Source organism: Nannobrachium achirus (assembly GCF_963921795.1).
Source record: "Nannobrachium achirus genome assembly, chromosome: 13".
Taxonomy (NCBI): Eukaryota; Metazoa; Chordata; class Actinopteri; order Myctophiformes; family Myctophidae; genus Nannobrachium; species Nannobrachium achirus.
In genome coordinates this window covers 39,592,472-39,610,711 of record NC_137833.1, presented here as the reverse complement: position 1 = coordinate 39,610,711, position 18,240 = coordinate 39,592,472, and the positions used below count along the sequence as shown (strand labels likewise).

Genomic DNA, 18,240 nt, shown 5'->3' with positions numbered 1-18,240 from the left:
TTGCCCATTTAATTGTATGACCCTCATTTTGAAAGCTCTGCAGGGGGAATACTTATATTTGCACCCTTTCCTTGTATAATCAAAGGTTTTTTTTTTTATAACATCAAAGCACTGCCAGCACAATTAATTACATCTCTCCATTATACGGCACTATATACTGCATACTGTATTATGCTGTACTAAGTTTGACTTATGCATTTGAATTTAATGTTTAATTCTTCTGTAAACATTTTTAAAATAAGCTCCAAACTAGGCCCATCTGCTGACTTGCTATATAGCAATCACAGTTTCCTTCCTACTCAATGACACCCTAGATCTGAATTTCTCTCGGTTTTCTCCCACTTCTCAGGAAACATGGTGAGCAAGGAGGACGGCAAATGCGTGGTTCTCTCAAACTCGGACGAATCTGACTGCGAGACGGTCCGGTCGCACAGTCTCGACGCGCAGTCCGGAAAGCAGCAGGTGAAGAAGAGGAACAAGGCCTTGCAGGTGCGCTTCAAGGACATCTGCGACGCTCAGAACGAGCAACGGGGAAGGCGCTCGCGCTCCATATCCTGCAAAGTGACGCAAAGGAAGTACATGACCATGCCCGCCAGACGCTCCATCCCCAACGTGACCAAGAGCACGGGTGTTCAGACCTCGCCGGACCTCACCAAGCGATACAAGACTTTCCCTTTTGAGAGGAAAAAAGGGCACACGTTTAAACACACTGCCCTGGTTGAGGACTACAGAGGGCAAAACAATGGTTTTTTAAGTGATATAAAGGCAGGCGTGGAAGACGACGGAAGCGCAGAGCAGTCCTCTGTGCACAAGGGTAAGATAGTGGGGCAGACGAAAGCCTTGCTTCACCACACGGACGACAGCGACACGGAAGAGCTGCTTCCAGGTGCCAACTGTTTGGATGGACCCTCGTGTCCGGACTCTTCCCTCCTCTCCAAGGAGCCCGAGTCATGTCCAAGCAAACCTCCCGCCAAAGCAGAGCGGGAGCACCAGGGCTGCGGCACCAGGACGAAACACAAAGGATTACCCAAAGATGAGACGGGAGCCAGCACGTCCACCAAGCGCCACCTAGCAAACTCCGAGGAGATCTTGCGGGACACGGGATCAAAGGGCACGGGCCCTCCCTGGAACTCCCTGACACAGATGGAGTCTCTGGGGAGCCCCTCTGCCCGCTGTAAGCGGAAAAAGGCGGCCCAGCTCAACGGACAGCAGTCGTACACTTTGCCCCACAGTGCCAAGTGCTCGGCGCAGCAGGCTAAGGGGCAGTCCCGCGCGCGACACGCCTCGGCCTCCTCTAAGATCCAACAATCGAGTAGCGAGGACAAGGGATTTCCTGCTGGAGCCCCGCGCCTGGGGGCCAGCCAGCCGATACTAACTGGGGATGGGGATATCAAAGCACAGCTCCAAGCCATGGAGAACCTCATCAGCTCCAGCCAGGAGACCATCAAAGTTCTGCTCGGAGTCATCCAGGAGCTGGAGAAAGGCGAGGCACAGAGAACAGGGTGAGTACGATTTTCTGCAAACACATAAAAAACTAAACACAAAAAAACATGCTATTAAATTGGTGGCACAGACCATATAATTCATTATGCAATGCCAAGTGTAGGTGAGCATACGTATAATTATTACTGTCTGCACATCTGCTCAATGCAAAGGTGTCTCTCCAGTGACTCCTAATATATCACATCATTAGACACATGTTCCTTTTCAGAGACAGAAGTGCTAACAAGCTTCATAAAGTTCTTCAGCCATGTCCAATAACCAGGCGGTTCCAGGAATACCACTACTGTCGGTGTAAGAAACCATGTGCTCCAACACAAACACGCACACACGTACACGCACGCACGCACGCACGCACGCACGCACGCACGCACGCACGCACGCACGCACGCACGCACGCACGCACACACACACACACACACACACACACACACACACAGTTTGTGTGCTGTATAGAACGTCATAGTGACAGAAAGCAAATTACAGTTAAGTCTTAACCATAGCCACTGGAGAACGAGGCACCCCACTGTGCCCTTGTGGAACCCGGTTTAAAAAACGCTCAATTAGTGCCAGATCATAAAGCATTGCCTTTCATCTCTAGAAAAGTATGGTCTCGGAGGTACCGTCACTGGGCTCTGTTCCCTCGCTATTAATAGAGAAGTACAGTCAGAGGCTATAAGGCCTATCTCCTCAAGTTCTGCTTGGTCACTTTTTAAAAGCCTTCCTTAAAAACCTTAGACCCAAATTCTGAGATGGGCCAAAAAGCTACTAAAAGCTTTGCCATCTCACTGGGGATTATTGAAAGCATGGTGCAGGTGAAAAACATTGCTTTTAGCACACAAACTGAATGGACTGACAAAAAAAAGATTGTATAAAAAAAGCCGACACAAACTGTTAGAAGTTGAAAGACCTTCAGCCTTTGACTTTCTAAGTACTTAGCCACACCCTTTTGAAGTTCATTGGTCAATATCTACAACTAAACAGAATAAAACTAAACTAAACTAAATAAGATGTAAACCAGCTGCTGTACAGTATGTCTTTCGATAAGCTTGGTCCAACCGTGATCCACAGACAAGTTGGTATAAATTGGACTTACGGTTTAGAAGGAGACGTCTAAAATTTGTATTTAAAAAAATTCTAAATGGTGGAAAGTCTGTAGGCAGTGTTGTGTAAATCGGACTCTGCTTAGGAATTATGACTTTTTATACATTTTCAACATTTTGACCTTTGAGCACAAACTCAATATCGGGCTAACGGGCTTGAACCTCTACAGTTTCTTGGTACACAAACAATTATAATTCATTGTTATGGCAAAGAGTACTTGATTGTCTTGGTTCAAGTACACTGGTTACTTTAATCCACTGTTGGTCTTTCCAAAAATACAATTATAGATTTATTTTGCAAAAAATCACTGCTTGAAAAGTATGAAAATTCTTTTTTTTTTTTTTCAGTTCCAATTCTCCATGGCATTGATATTGTTTTGATACTGGCTTAATTTGGACGGCAAATGTCAGTTTTTCATTGTTAACCTGTAAAATGAAAATGTTTTCTTTAAGAATGTATTCTCTTTTGTAAAGTGAAATGGCACTTTGATTGCTTGTGTGTAGTTTTTTTTAATAAGCCATAGCATAATTCAATTTAGTCTTAAAAGCTTTTATGCAGGATTACAGTGTGACTCAGTGTTTCAAGTTATTTGTCTTTACATTAACTCGAGTGGTGGACATTTTTGATGGCAACAACATTGTCATAGCTGCCAAAAATCTGTCATGATTAAAGGTCCATTTTTAAGTCATTAGTCAGTCAAGCTTGCACACCGATCTTGATAACAAAGGCCCTTATTTTAAGATAGAGTAAGTGGTATTATTTGGTCAAAAACGCAAACGCTTTTTGTTCAAAGTTTAAAGCACTATTGTGATATTGTAACCATTGCTTAGAGCATGAGTCTTCAACAGGGGGTCCGGGACCCCTAGGGAGTCCTCAGAGTTACTACAGGGGGTCCTCCAAATCGTTCAGTACTAGAAACCTTTTTCTTCTTTTTTATATTAACCAATTGAACCGTACTGTCCATATTCTGAGAACTTTAGCCAAAAATAGCAGATCTACAAGCTCACAACGCCTTGTGCTGCGAGGAGTTGTGAGCTTGTAGATCGGCTATTTTTGGCAAAGAGCTTTGGTGTAGAGGGGAAAAAGAGCAAACTAAGTACAGAGTGAAAGGTAAAGTTTATTAAGTATTGACGGTTCAAGTGGTTAAATATCTGAAAACACAAATTGACATGAATCCAAAATACACTGACGAGTGTGCTGTCAAACAATGAAACTAGTGGGGGTCCCTGCTTCATCTCTCTCTCTCTCAACTAAGGGGTCCTTGGCCTGAAAACGTTGAAGACCCCTGCTTTAGAGTGTTTGTTCAATAACAGGGTCTCCATTTCTCCCCAGCTCTTTAATAAACAAAAATACAATTCAGCCAATCAGGACTGGGTAGTGGGTACCCATTTATCAGCTTCAATTTGACAGTGATCCAGACCCATTTTTTTCCTGCTCATTCCTTTGTGTCGTAACTTCCTATATCTCTTCTTTATCCTGCGTCCTGTGTGACTTCCCTCTCCTGATTTGTATGAGATTGGTATTCCGAGCAGAAAATGTACTTTATTTTATTGAGAGCTGGAGAGACGGGGGAGATCCCTCTTACTGAAACACTCAAGCAGTGAGTACTATCAGAATATACGGCTATTTAACACTTACTTTTAATGAAAAGATATCACTTACTTACCCCACCTTACCCTAATGTGGAACGTGTTTGCAAATGTATGTTGTGATAGAGACCAACTTTTATATTGTATCTATTGATGCTGCTACAGTATATGCTACATATAGTATCGGTGAGTAGGCGTTCTTGGCTTCTTGCCAGTCTTTATAAACCAGTATGTTCTAAAAACGATCTCAATCAAATCAACCAAAGAATCATCTCTTATTAATATCTCTGCCTGTTTGATTTGCTGTGTGTGTGCGCGCATGAATGTGTGCCTGACATTCAGGCCATGCATGGTTTGTTGTGTGTGTTGTGTTGTGTAGACATGGGCTAATGCAAGAGATAATCCGGCCACACCTGACACAAGCAAGTTGTTCACAGGTTATCAATAGAAACACAAAGTAATATCCATTTTCCATGCAGCGAAACCACAGGCGAGTAGATGGGATGTGAGTGGAGTGATATGGGATGGGATGGGGGTGGTGGCTAGCTGCAGGATGGGGGGTTGGAGGGGTGGGGGGACTGGGGCCAGCGGAATCAGAACGATGAGGGGAGGGCAGGACATACAGTATCCCAAGGACCGCTGACGCAGTCCAACAACACAGCGCTGAATCTGTGCCAGCATACGGACAACTCATAGAACGTCATTTTAGTGGCACAGCAGCTCATGGGCTGACTTTTTTCCCCGTCATGTATCCATAAAATCATATTGTTACAGTATGCCAGGTTACCAGTATCACAGGATGTCAATATACTGGGGTGGGTGAGCATTTCTCTTGAATTTCTTTTGTGCTGAGTCAGCACGGGTACAAAGTGAGGGTTTGATATCCACTCTGGCCTGCACGCTGTAAATACCGCAGTGAGGGCTCTTTAACTTGGCGTTCACGTATAAAATTCCCAGGATGCAGTGTAGCGTCAGATACTGTCGGATCCTTGAGTACTGTCCTTGCACGCATGGGGGGAAGGAAAAAGAAAATTAAAGAACTTCATTTCAGAACGGAGGAGGATGGATTGAACTCATTGACCTTGAGCTCCCTTCAGGCACGTTGCTCTCTTTCTCTCTATACATATAATATGCGTAACATGCGTATGAGGTCACCTCTTGTGCCGTGGCAAACTGTTGAGGTCCAGCCCCTCCAGTTGTCATCCATCAATGTGAAGGGCTCGGGTGACAGTAAGCAATTACAGGCACTGGTTGAAAGCCCAAGCCCAACCTGTCTCCAGGCAAGTCACCCCCGGCTGCATTGCATCTTAACGTCACCCACATCTGCAAATGCTACTGAACATGCATACAAAAATGTGTGCATGTACACAGTAGTATGCACATGAACCCACACCAATGCTTGTGCAGTGCACGCATTAGTAACAAACATATCGTCGTTGTCGGGTGGAAACCTTGTATGTCCAAAACCGTTGGTTTTGCATTTATCATTTTAAAAATGATTTAAACTAGTGAAAACAGCCGATCTACAAGCACACAACGCCTCGCACCGCGAGGCGTTGTGTGCTTGTAGATCTGCTGTTTTCACTACTTTTGTGCAACGGCCTTGTATGGTGAAGCAGGGCTTTACTTTGTAAAAAAAAACGTACAAATCTGAAACTTGGAGATACGAGGTTTCTGCCCGACAGCGACGATATACAGTGTGGGCCAGAATTAATGCGGGGCATCATGGTGGAACTGCTTGAAAACGGGGAAGATTTATTCAGAAGTAATCATATCTTCATACCCGTTGAAATGTTTTGTCACAGACCTCCACCGTGCCCTGGGAGAGGGCTAATAAAACATGAATCCTCCCAAAGTGGAGGATTGCAATGTAAATAATTACAGTCTCCATACTGCACCGAGCCTCGGGGCTGTGCACTTACGCCATAAAAAGAGACAGACATCATTTGTCACCCGGACTGTTTCTGCGTCCCTAAAGCTCATTATTTCCACAGCAAATTGAGCCGGACAAAGAATTAAAAACAAGGCATACGGTGGCATAAACAAAACTATTGATCTTTCATTACAGTGATTTATGCGGTGTTAAGTTGCTTCTTGGCTGTCTATAGGATAAAGTCGCAGGGTGCATTTTGTACATCGTGTCAAAGTATAGCAAGGTAATCCTATTATGGTAAATCAGCATGTCTGTATTACTTGACTAACCAAATTCACGGCTGCTGCATCACAACCACTATTACAACCATAAAATAAATGTAGAGGGGAATTACGACAGGCTGAAAATGCTCAGCTACTGTACTGTATATCTAGAAGGCTTCCTGGTGTCAGAGACAGATCCAGTATTGACTTCCACGCAGGTTGTTTTACTGAGATGAAAAGAGTGTATCAGCCCGGCCTGTAGACCTTGAAATACGCATCTGAGGGTGATCTCAGGAAATCACAACTATATTTCTCACATTTTGTCTCTCCGCAGGCTCACCTACCGAACGGGACAGGACACAGCAAACTGTGACACATGTCGAAACAGCGCGTGCATCATATACAGGTACCGGGGCCCTTTTCCCAATGCCAGTTCACCGTGAGCGCTGCATGCGGTGTCGTGTTTGCTGCATGATAAATCATCTGAATGCGAAAGGGCTGCCTCTGTGACTCGGCAAAGCGTTTGGTGCAGTGCTCCAAGCCAACTAGGTAAAGATTCATGCCTGATTTACAGATTTAGGCTATATGTGCTCTGTCGTACGAGGGTGTCGTGGGCTGGAAATAGATGAGAAATAGACAATCCCAACATGTCACTGCAATGCATTGATTGTGAGCTTTCAGATCTACTGTTTTCAGCATGTGACACAAAGGCACGTATGACAAATTATGCGAGAAAGCTAGCAAACGAAATTGTGCGTGTGGTTGGTAGCGTCACCTGTCACTAGCCTGAACAAATAAAATTGGCTAGGGTTGTTAACAACTAAGTGAATATGATTAACTAATTAATCTAACTAATGAGTGGAGGGGAATAGCCTATGTTAACTTCATCCAGCTACAACGTGGACTCCTTTGTATGGTCTCCCTTAAATATGTGAAACATACATTCATTCAGTAAAAACACAGATGAGGGTCTTACTAGGCTATACTGTTTGAACAGTCCGGAAATATCCAAATGAAGTGCATCAAGATTAGGGATGGGACAATATGAACATTTGATAGAGAGTGAAAAAGTACGTATATTACAAGTACCTTTTACCAAAGGGTTTAAGTGGGACTGGATATGCAGCTTGGGCAAATCAAAGGTGAATTGATCCCAGTGCATGACGGAGGAGGACGATATCACGATAAATTACATCTCCACAATATGATTATCTTGAGTGTTTTTTATCACGATAAACGATAATAACGCGTATCGTCCCATCCCTAATCAAGACCACAAGAGAAGCTACTATGTCGCCCACTATAACATAATAACGCGCGCACACACACACACGCACGCACGCACGCACGCACGCACGCACGCACGCACGCACGCACGCACGCACGCACGCACGCACGCACGCACGCACGCACGCACACACACACACACACACACACACACACACACACACACACACACACACACACACACACACACACACACACACACACACACACTGTGCCCTGTTGTATGTGAGACTCCAGTGGTCTGGATCATACAGGGCATGCCTTAACCAAAGGTGTGATAGGTAGGTTCACTGAGTCCTTGTGTTCTGGGCTGATGTTAAAACTAAACTAAAACCCGGCAAATAGAAATACAAATAAACTACAATTGGAATGACAAACGTGCCGAGCAAAACGAAAGCAGGCACATCTGCACACTGCAGATTGTGTGTTTTACATTGCAACGTGTTGTTGCAGAGAGTGATTAAATCAGTAAAGACAAATATCTCCAGTAAAGCAAAGTATGGGACCTGTGACAGCCAGAGGGAATGAGTAATCCTCCACAGCCAGAGGAAGGGAATTAGTCAGTAAGAGAAATACAATCAGGCTTGTCTGAGAGCGGCAGGGGACAGGGAATCATATCCCATCACAAAAAGAAACAAACAACTACAAAAAAAACATTGCAGATTGACTAGAAACAAAAGGGAACGATGCACCCAAATCAGCTTTAACTAATCAGCTCTAGGTCATTTTCCTCAAATGCTATTTTGACAAAAACGTTTATTTCTTGACTAAATACAAACAATGGTCTCTCAGTGGGTGGAATGTGCTTTGATGTTCCAGTGCTTTCTGTCCACAGAGAGCTGTGTAAATGATGTTGCAGCGGGTGGGAAATCCACTCAGACTGTGACCTTGTGTCACTTTGTCACTGCTCCTGAGCCATCGAGAGAGAGAGAGAGAGAGAGAGAGAGAGAGAGAGAGCATAAATGAACCTTGTCATTGAGCGCTGGGTATTGCACAGTAATTCCGGTATCTATTAAAAAAGAAGAAAAAGAAAATATATTATGTCTCATAGACAGGGGCGTCACAAGGGGTAGGAAAGTGGGACTGAGTTACTAGGGCCCAAGGTGGTGGAGGGGCCTTAATTATTTTATGCTTTAGCTATTGAAAAATAGCAGATATACAAGCTCACAGCGCGCTGCAAGCTTGTAGATCTGCTATTTTTGAAAAGTTGTGAAAATGTGTGCAAATCTTTGAATATATGTATTTTTTGCTTCTGGGGGGGGGGGGTCCCTGGAACTAAACATTTTGAGATGGGGGTCCGTGGCCAAATACGTATCATTTTGGGGGTCCTTCACATGAAAAGGTTTGAGCTCCACTGACATCGAAACGTAGATTTTTCAAAAAACCTTAGAAGGATTTGAAATATTCAAAGATTTTCATGATTTTTCAAAAATAGCAGATATACAAGCTCACAGCGCGGCACCTAGTTAAAGCACAGGGGCCCCACAGTGAATCCTTGTACCCGGGGCCCAGAATTTGGTGCGACACCCCTGCTCATAGAGACAAGTTATGTCCTATTAGGTCATGTCTTTGTTGCGACTCTGATAGAGTAACAAGTCACTCTCAATTTAAATGCTTTGTTCAGTTAGAGACTGCAGACAATCTCCCAGCTTTTGTTGCTAAAACTGGGTGGATACAATTGAGTTAAAAGAAACTGCATTGCAGAACCAATCCAAAGTCTCTATTTGTTTATTGTGATGGGACACTGCATATTAATGAAAAATACATATCAATGTAATGTAAATTTACGGATTTAGCAGAGATGCTAATTTACATCCGCAGTCCCCACAAAAAAAAAAAAAAAAAAAAAAAAAAACATAAGAACAAGCAGACAATATAGTATTACATTACATTACACAGGAAAACAAAGATTTATGTACAAAACCGGTACAAAAGGTGCAACAACATCTATTAGGGCGGTCCTTCATATTTAACACACTTTCACTCTCAAGCTGTACTAATAGTGACGGTATGGGACAACATCTGACCCAACAGAAACTGTGACTGCTACCCCAGACACGTCATTTTACAAGGTCCTGATAATCCCACCCACACTGGAATTTGCATGCAGGGGTGTCGCACCAAATTCTGGGCCCTGGGTACAAGGATTCACTGCGGGCCCCCCATGATTGTTCTTCATAGGGGGAGGGGGTTTAACCAATTTAGACTGGGAACGCATTATTACACGTTATTTTGTGCTTTAACTATTGAAAAATAGCAGATATACAAGCTGCGAGCCTGTAGATCTGCTATTTTTGAAAAAATCTTGACATTTTTGGAAAAACCTACTGTATGTTTCTATGTCAGTGGTGCTCAAACCTTTTCATGTCAAGGACCTCCAAAATGATATGATATGATATGTATTTGGCTACGGATCCCATCTCAAAATATTTAGTTCCAGGGACCCCTCAGAAGCAAAATTTGAGTTACAAATGTTAGCTTAAAAAATACATATATTCAAAGATTTGCACGTTCACGACTTAGCCATGAAAAATAGCAGATCTACAAGTTCGCAGCGTGGCACTCGGTGCCGCGCTGTGAGGCACCCCCGAGTGAGGTTGCAAAGTCCGACTTGCAACCTCAGTTCGAGTTGCATTCATGTCAAATGTCGGCCTTAAATCCGTCCCAAGTCGTCACCCGTTTGGCAGCGCGCGGTTGTTGTGAGAATGCGTTGTCATATATTGTGGCAGTGACATGATTGGTATACGTTTGTTAGCACCTGTTTTTACCACTGTTCCAGCAACTACCTTGTATTTAGATACATATCAGTTGGCATAGATCTCTGATCATCTGGCAATGTGAGACTACAGTAGCTGTCAATAGTGGCGACCAAACCTATTGCTTTAGATCCCATTCTTGCATGTTACTGATCAACGGTTTGGGTTAGCCGAACTGGCATTTGATGACTGGTCATCCGCTTTGCTCCAGAATCATTTTCAATCCTTCCATTGGACATACTGTATGATGGCTTAACGTTGACTGGTGAAACCTGAATTGAAATGAAGGCTTAAGCCTGTATCAGAGTCTACGGTGGAGACCTATCCACCGCAAATTTGAGGTGGAAAGCTTTCCACCTCAAGTCAGAAAATAAGTGCAGGCCATCATAGTCACGGCCCACGGTGAAGTCCTTTACCCCGTCTAGACCGGTTCAGGTCGACCAATCAGTGAACGGGGTGAAGAGCCTGTCTGTCTGATAGTAAAAACACCGTGAGGAATGATGTAACGTTGTAGTTTCATGACTCAAAAAGACTCGAAAAGACTACACCGAGGTGTAAAGCCTTCCACCGCGGACCCGACTATGATACGGGCTTTACTGTTTGAAGGTTGAAACCTGAATTTAAACAAGCTTGCGGTGTGGGTGATAAATCATTTAGAGAAAACCTCTGCACTGTCATGACAGTGTTTGTCTGTTTTTTTTCCTTCTCTCTATCTCTTTTCATATTACAGATTACATTGCGTTATATTAATAACTTCCACCCACCTTTTGTGTCTCAGCTTGAAGGCAAACTGTTTGCATCGTTTACGTTTGTGTCGATGTGTCCATTGACGTGCCTATTGGTTGAAAACAGGCCTTTGGATTGATTTGTTTGGTACTGTTTAGGGATAATTTGAGGTAAGTGCCATTTTCAGCTCAGTGATTCAGTTCAGTTCTTGAGTGGATGAGTGTCCAAATGTGCAGAGCCGAGTGGCAATCACAGGATTCTAGGGCATATTTTGTGATTTCAGTGTCATGTCCTGAAGACACTGACTGGTCTCATTTAGTTTTCATCATCAATCCAATTATGTGATGACACAAGCTAACACTGACTAGGCTCAGGAAGAAGGAAAGACCCAAAAGAGATTTCCACATACTTTATTTCACTGATCTCATCTTTATGAGACAGAGGTACACCTGCTCCGCATGCCAATGAAGCTCTGAACCTCGCGTGAGATCTGAAACGATTTAGTGTGCCTTGAAACCATCAGCCCCAAAACCAATCCATGTGGGATGGTAATAACTTGGCAATGAGGATGCAAATTATTCTCCATAGAGTGTAAACAAAGTGGAAGATTATCATTTCATCTGTGCTTCCTATCATCAAATAGATGTTTATTACAACTCATCTTTTCCGAATTGCGTGCCGCCTTCTAACTGTCCTTGAATTGAGCAGAGCTGTGTTTGGCAAGCAATGTGGCAATCTATCACAGCTCAATCTGTCTCTGCCAGTGTGAGAGTTGTAAATATAAGAAAAACTCTGCAAATAGTTGTATTTAGTATTGCTTCTGCAAACTTAAGATTGAGCGTTGTATTACAAGAACCCCAAGGACCATCAAGGCTAAAAAGTAAAGCAGACGTTCAATACGAAAGTCGTACTTCTGAGATGAAATTACATAAAACACCTGGGCTTGTCACTTCTGTTTCAAACAAGGTTGCAACGTTGTTTTCTTTTTCTTTTTTTTGTGTGTGTAGGCACCATGCAATTTGCCTTGTAAAACTGTTGACACATGTCTCTAAAGGTCCCCCTAAGTATTTTTTACATATATTTGAGTCATATTAGTTTGAAAATACATGGTTACATTTGAGGTTTATACATTAATAAGACCAACTGCGGCCATTTTGGGAAATAAAGTTGTCGCGTGAAAATGTTGAAAGCAAGCGAATCTCTCTTGCCCTCTTGTCTCAGCTGGACACGCCCATTTCCGAGCTCTGCTTCAGCATGAAGCCATGAATACAGTGAAATCAGTCCGGACTGTCCGGTCAATTACAAAACATGACACAACGTGTGATAGCATACATATCGTTGGTCATAGTCGCTGACAAAGTTATGTATTTACTGTATTATTAGGATATATATATCGTAATTCCCACGGCCAATTCTCCGCCGACTTCCATTGGGTCACGTGACCAACATTCCACAAGTGATACGCTGTTTGTGCTCGTCACTTTCCGAGGCGGCTGGGCGGTGCTTCGGGAGTTGAGACCACCTTCTTCCTACAGCTCTGAATATTAACCCTTTCAGGGTATAGTTGCATTGGCAAATATTCACAATTATATCACAGTTATTTTGACACAAAGTAGAGCCCGTTCTGTTACCCTTCCTTTAAAGAGCTTATCCATTGTTGCTTTTGTGCCAACTGATAAGATTTATATTCTCATTAAATGTTTTAAGTTATTGTCTTTGCCAGGCCGAAGGCATATGGCCCAGGCTATGTTTTCACCATCCATCCGTCCTTTTTTGCCTCTATTGGTCCGTATGTGAGCAACTAACCTCCGGTAATGTTGTACCGATCGGTGTGCACAGTCTGCACACTCTCATCCAGCGTGCCAGAGCAGAACCTCTGCCCCAAATGTTTCACATTGGCCTGGCGCCACCAGGAGGCAGATTCTTGCGAAACTTTGTCCGTTTGGAACAACATTCTATAACGAACTATTGAGGCAATTTATGAGGATTTCATGGTCAATTGCAATTTGTATCAAATTCTGCCTTTAAATCAAGAAGAAGAAAAGAAAAGAGCTGGCACAAGTATGGCGGGCCAAATTAAACACGAGCCAAGAACAGAGAGAGTCGGGAGCAAAAAGCCAATTATTCCTCATACTTGGACACAGTTACTGCACATTGCAACCACAACCCAAGATTAGCAGCCACTGAGAAACGGGGCCTTAATTTTGGAGTGGCACGACAGCTCCAATATGTCCAATAAATCCAGGCCTTCGGCCACTGCTGAGATAAGGTAGTCAATCTATAGACCATACCCAGAACTCAGCTCTCCACTGACATTCCCCACCCCACCCCCTTGTATACTGTATCTCATACATCACTGCTACAAACAGGGCACAGATATAGCAGTGAGAAAGAGAGAGAGAGAGAGGCAAGGAGAGATGGATTGAGGGGATGAAAGTATGGAAAATGCCCTATACCTTTACACATCACATGTTATTAGGGTAAGGTAGGACATGTAGTATAAAAGGACAGGCCACAAAAAAGCTCCCTCAAAGGAATCAGGAGACAATGTCTCCTGCGGAGAGAGATTATTTACTGTAGATTTGACTCGGCTACTCGTATTTCCCCACCACGCTTATTAACATGAGTTGTTCAAACAGGATTTGCAAGAGCATCGCTAGCAGACGGCATGCAGTCTGCTAGCAAGCCAACCTGCAGCACGGGAGGAAGCCCAGAACAAAAAGAACAATAAAAGCTGATATGCTTATCATGCTGTGTCATTTTCTATGAAGTGTAGAATTGGATTAAAGTGTAATAAGCTGGTGAAACATGTGTGTCTCTTTGTTGCTGTTGTTGTGGAATGCTTCCAATTTGGCGCTGACAATTGAATTTTGAGAACAATTGAGTTATTAAAAAACATGATATAATGAGATGCAAAGAGCTAATTAGCTCCTGCACCCCGTGCAGAGATGGATATTGTGTTGTTGTTTTGGTGAATAACTGTAACAAAATCAGCCTCTGCTCATTTCTCATTAACTTGATGGTTTTTACGTGGCAGATAGCCACGTAACAGGCCAGGACATTGACATTAGTGTCTGATGTATGTGATGTCCGCAGCCTATAGAAAGGTATGGGTTCAGCACCTGCAAGCAATGAAAATAACTGTCACTCTCTAGTGATTTTTAGCCCATAAATCTAGTCATGTACATCTGAAGTTTTACACGTTGGACCTCAGCAACTCGTCTTGTTAAGTGAAGGTTTTGAGCTGTGAATGGCTGAAGGGAGACATCTCGGGGAATGATTTGATGTTGAGCAGAGCCAATAATGGAGTGAGCGACAACGAATAGCACAGGGCAGGTGCACATTGTTGAGAGAACTGAGCTTGCCACGCAAGAGTGGCGACTCGCAAGCCAGCAAAGCCCTTCTCATGACTCATGAGCAACCATCAGTGAATAGTGCTCATCCCCACAAGGACCACAGGCAAACAATCTGTATGCCACTGATCGCAGCAACGGCTCCTTACAGAGCATAGCTAAATAGATGATTAATCTGCTTTACCCAGTGCCCTAGAAAAGCCTCTGCGTCTCCAGCCGTCTCAGACTGCTTGAGTGGAGAGATGATCTTAGATCTGGGGTTTTTTGTTTGCCCACGCATGCATCTACTCCCTGGGGCCACTGGCACCCCGCTGAGCCAATATTGTCCTCAGTGTACAGTAATTGCAGCGATCTGCCAAATGATTAATTGCTTAATAAGTGCCAGTACAATACTGTGGAAAACTGTGCTGTGATTCTGCGATTGTGCTCCGCTCTGTGTGGTATGGTTTATGAATCGGAGCACGTCGGAATCATTTGCTTGCAAAGATCCCAGCTAACAAAGAGGAACTGGCTAAAAACAATCCTGTGCAGATCTTTTACGAGGTGGAATTATACTCTCTGTAGCATTCGAAGATTGTGGAAGTGTTGTCTGGCTTGCTTAAGAGACTATCCACAATCCGATGTATAGACTGTCAGGCATTTTGTGTGAGCCAGCCTCAAGAGAATAGCCTATAGATCGTGGATGACTCAATGATGACACGTTATTTTGACAATTTCCTTTCAACATGATTTGGTTGTGTGCATGGTCCCATCTGGATTTCGAACCCGCCCATTCGCGCAGGAACCCAGGCATCGACTGCTTTTCCAAAGGGGAATTCCCCCTCGGGCCAAGGCTGATTTTAGACTTCTGGGCTTAGGGCAGTACTACTCTGCTACAATGGCATAATACAAACATAAAAAAACTGCTTTAAATTTTCGATTGATTCTCTACTGTATGTAACGCCCGGAATTCAAACACAGGTCTCCCGCACAGAAAGTCAATATCTTATCCACCAGCCTGAAGGGGAATTCCCAGTTGGCCAGGGAAGATATTAGGATTTTGATCATCATTCGGAGGCTCTGAGCCACTCTGCTACACATAATACAGAAGATTGTATGTACTGCTCAATCCCACCTTTGACTGATAATCACGATGTAGCATATCGTCATTGTCGGGTGAAAACCTTGTATGTCCAAAACCATTTGTTTAAAAATGATTTAAACTAGTGAAAACAGCCGATCTACAAGCACACAACGCCTCGCACCGCAAGTCGTTGTGTGCTTGTAGATCTGCTGTTTTCACTACTTTTGTGCGACGGCCTTGTATGATGAAGCAGGTCTTTACTTTGCGAAAGAACTTAAACATTTGAAACTTGGAGATACGAGGTTTCTGCCCGACAGTGACGATATACAGTACAGGCCATATTGATAACAAAAAGGTTAATTCCCGTCAGGATCCCAGCCATGTTGTCCGGCTTCTGTTTATTTGATCTCGCATATCGATTCAATGGGAGTCCTTGCTTTCCACACCTCTGCAGGCCTCCCATGGTCTCTCCTGAAGGCTTTAATAGAGTGCAATTCTTAACTGACACTTATCTTAAGAGGGAGGACAGTTCCCAGGATTCATACTGTCACTTTGAGCACAGCATATCGTTCAGTGCTCTAATTGGACTGCCCATCAGGGTGGTTGATTCAGGGCCAAGCTTTGTACGTCCATGTGTCAACTCGCAGACACAGACCGGCACGGGTGACCTTGACAGCTGTGACCTCTGGATTGGCAGTTCCCATGTCTCCCCTTCTCCTTCTCTCTGTCCTCTGGGGGTTTGAGTGGCACGCTGTATAAGTGAGACGTACAGCATTAGAAGACGTGCTACTGTAATCGCCACACTTAACACCAAAATCATTTGATCAGTTCAGTGATCATATCACTGTCTAATTAGCTTGGTCAAATACTGTTAAAGGGGGGGGGGGGGGTTTTGTTGAATTGGCTGCTTCAAATCCAAGGAACAATTTTCAAATAAATCTGTCATATTGGCAGACAGGTACAGTAGCATTCCCCATTTCGGTTCCATAATAATAATAAAAAATATATAATTATTTGAATGTGTTAACTGAAAGACCAGAACTAGTACAAATGTGTACATATTAGTATAGTATCCGAAAGAGACAAAGCTGAAACCTTTTGTCCTTAAAATACTGATGTTTCTTAACCAAACACAATTGTTCCTGTAAACTAATGTTACTTTACATCAAGTGTAAACTTTAAGAAATAAAGAACAACAAATAGTAACCTCTCATACTGTACATTTACTCTCATACTGTATGTTTATACATTAACAACTCAAATGAAAGCAGAAGCAGTTAAAGTCTTGTTGTATGCTTTATTCATTGGAAAGTACTGAACCCTTAATTGATTAGAAATTTGAATTCGATTCCTACTAAATTGGAACCTAATTTCAGTACCTATCCCTACTATTGATTGATCTTTTATTTATCTTGGTTCTTGCACAAGAGTGAAACAAGTGCTCTTCCCTGCACTTGTTTCACTCTTACTCTTGTTGATGCTGTGACACCTGAATTTATCTCTGGGGATCAATAAAGGCTTATCTTATTTTATAATCTTATAATAGTGCATTTATACCATTGTTGAATACTCGCTGGTTTAATTTGGTTGGAATTAAGCCCTGTGTTTCTCCCAGTCTGTGGAGATTAAAGCAGACAGAGTTCAGCCGTGGGGCCGGAAGAGAATCAGATGATGACCAGGCAGGGATTACATCTGCAGATGAGGAAAGTCTGATGTTAGGGCCTGCCCATATTTCATGTTATTTTCATCCAAATATAATCTGCACAGGGAAAGCCCTGCAAAGGCATGCAGACAAAAAGAGATGATGCAAAGGTATTCTGAGGTGTCTCCGGAAGGCATTAAATATGGATGGGCAAACAATAATGTGCTGCCAATGCAGTGTTTAATACTTTGTTGCATGACAGTGTCTGATTTGCAAGCCAAGAACATGAAGCATTGCGATGCAACTGTATGCGTGCATGCATTAGCTTGAAAATCTGTTGTTTCTGGCGAGCAAAATAAGTATAAATTAGGCTTTGTCCATGCTGCTCCCAGACTCCATCTGGTCCTCTCTGGATTGTCAACAAGCGAAAATTGCAATGTCAAACATGTTATAGTCGTTCAAGTAAAAAATAAAATCATCAACCTTACTTAACTTTGCTGAGATCAAACCATCATGCCAGATTGTGCCGATTCGTGTTTTGGGATTTTTGCAAGAATTTGCATGACAGGAGATCATGTATATGCATACATGCCCACATAATAGGAATCGCTGCTACAGTATACAGTACATACACTAACATGTGATTTCTTCTGTTTGTGTTACAGTGTGGAGCTGGACTTCAAACTTCAAGAAGACAAGCTGCATCCCCTAATGAAGAGACTGTGCCCTTTGGACAGCCCACAGTGCCCTGCTCTGCCTTATTCCAATGAGGTGTTCACTTCCACCCCTAAACGCAAGTCCAAGACAGAGTCCAAAAGACATGCTCGCTGGAAACGTTGGTTTCTCTGAGATACATAAAACGATATAAATATATTGTTATGGTAATGGCCCACTATTGGGCACATTCGTTTTCCCTTAAAATGGATGAGCCACGAGGCCGGATAACCACAGAAACCAGTGGAACCATTAATAAGGATTGAGCTGAGCTGAGACTCATTTTCGAAGCCAGCTGGGGGAAAAAAACAATTTTTTTGCTTATGAAGGTTCTAGATTGTGCCAAACCTTCAGTCTCTGGAATATTTGC

The 18,240-nt window shown here is 43.2% G+C and overlaps 1 protein-coding gene across 1 annotated transcript; it reads left to right on the top strand.

Moving 5' to 3' along the window:
• Positions 1-354: 354 nt before the first annotated feature.
• On the top strand, positions 355-18,005 carry LOC308296865 (inhibitory synaptic factor 2A-like; the record flags this gene model as incomplete). Its single annotated transcript, XM_080740213.1, has 3 exons — positions 355-1,502; positions 6,664-6,735; positions 17,822-18,005. The coding sequence occupies 3 exons, from the start codon at positions 355-357 to the stop codon at positions 18,003-18,005; spliced, it is 1,404 nt and encodes a 467-aa protein (XP_080596339.1).
• Positions 18,006-18,240: the final 235 nt, after the last annotated feature.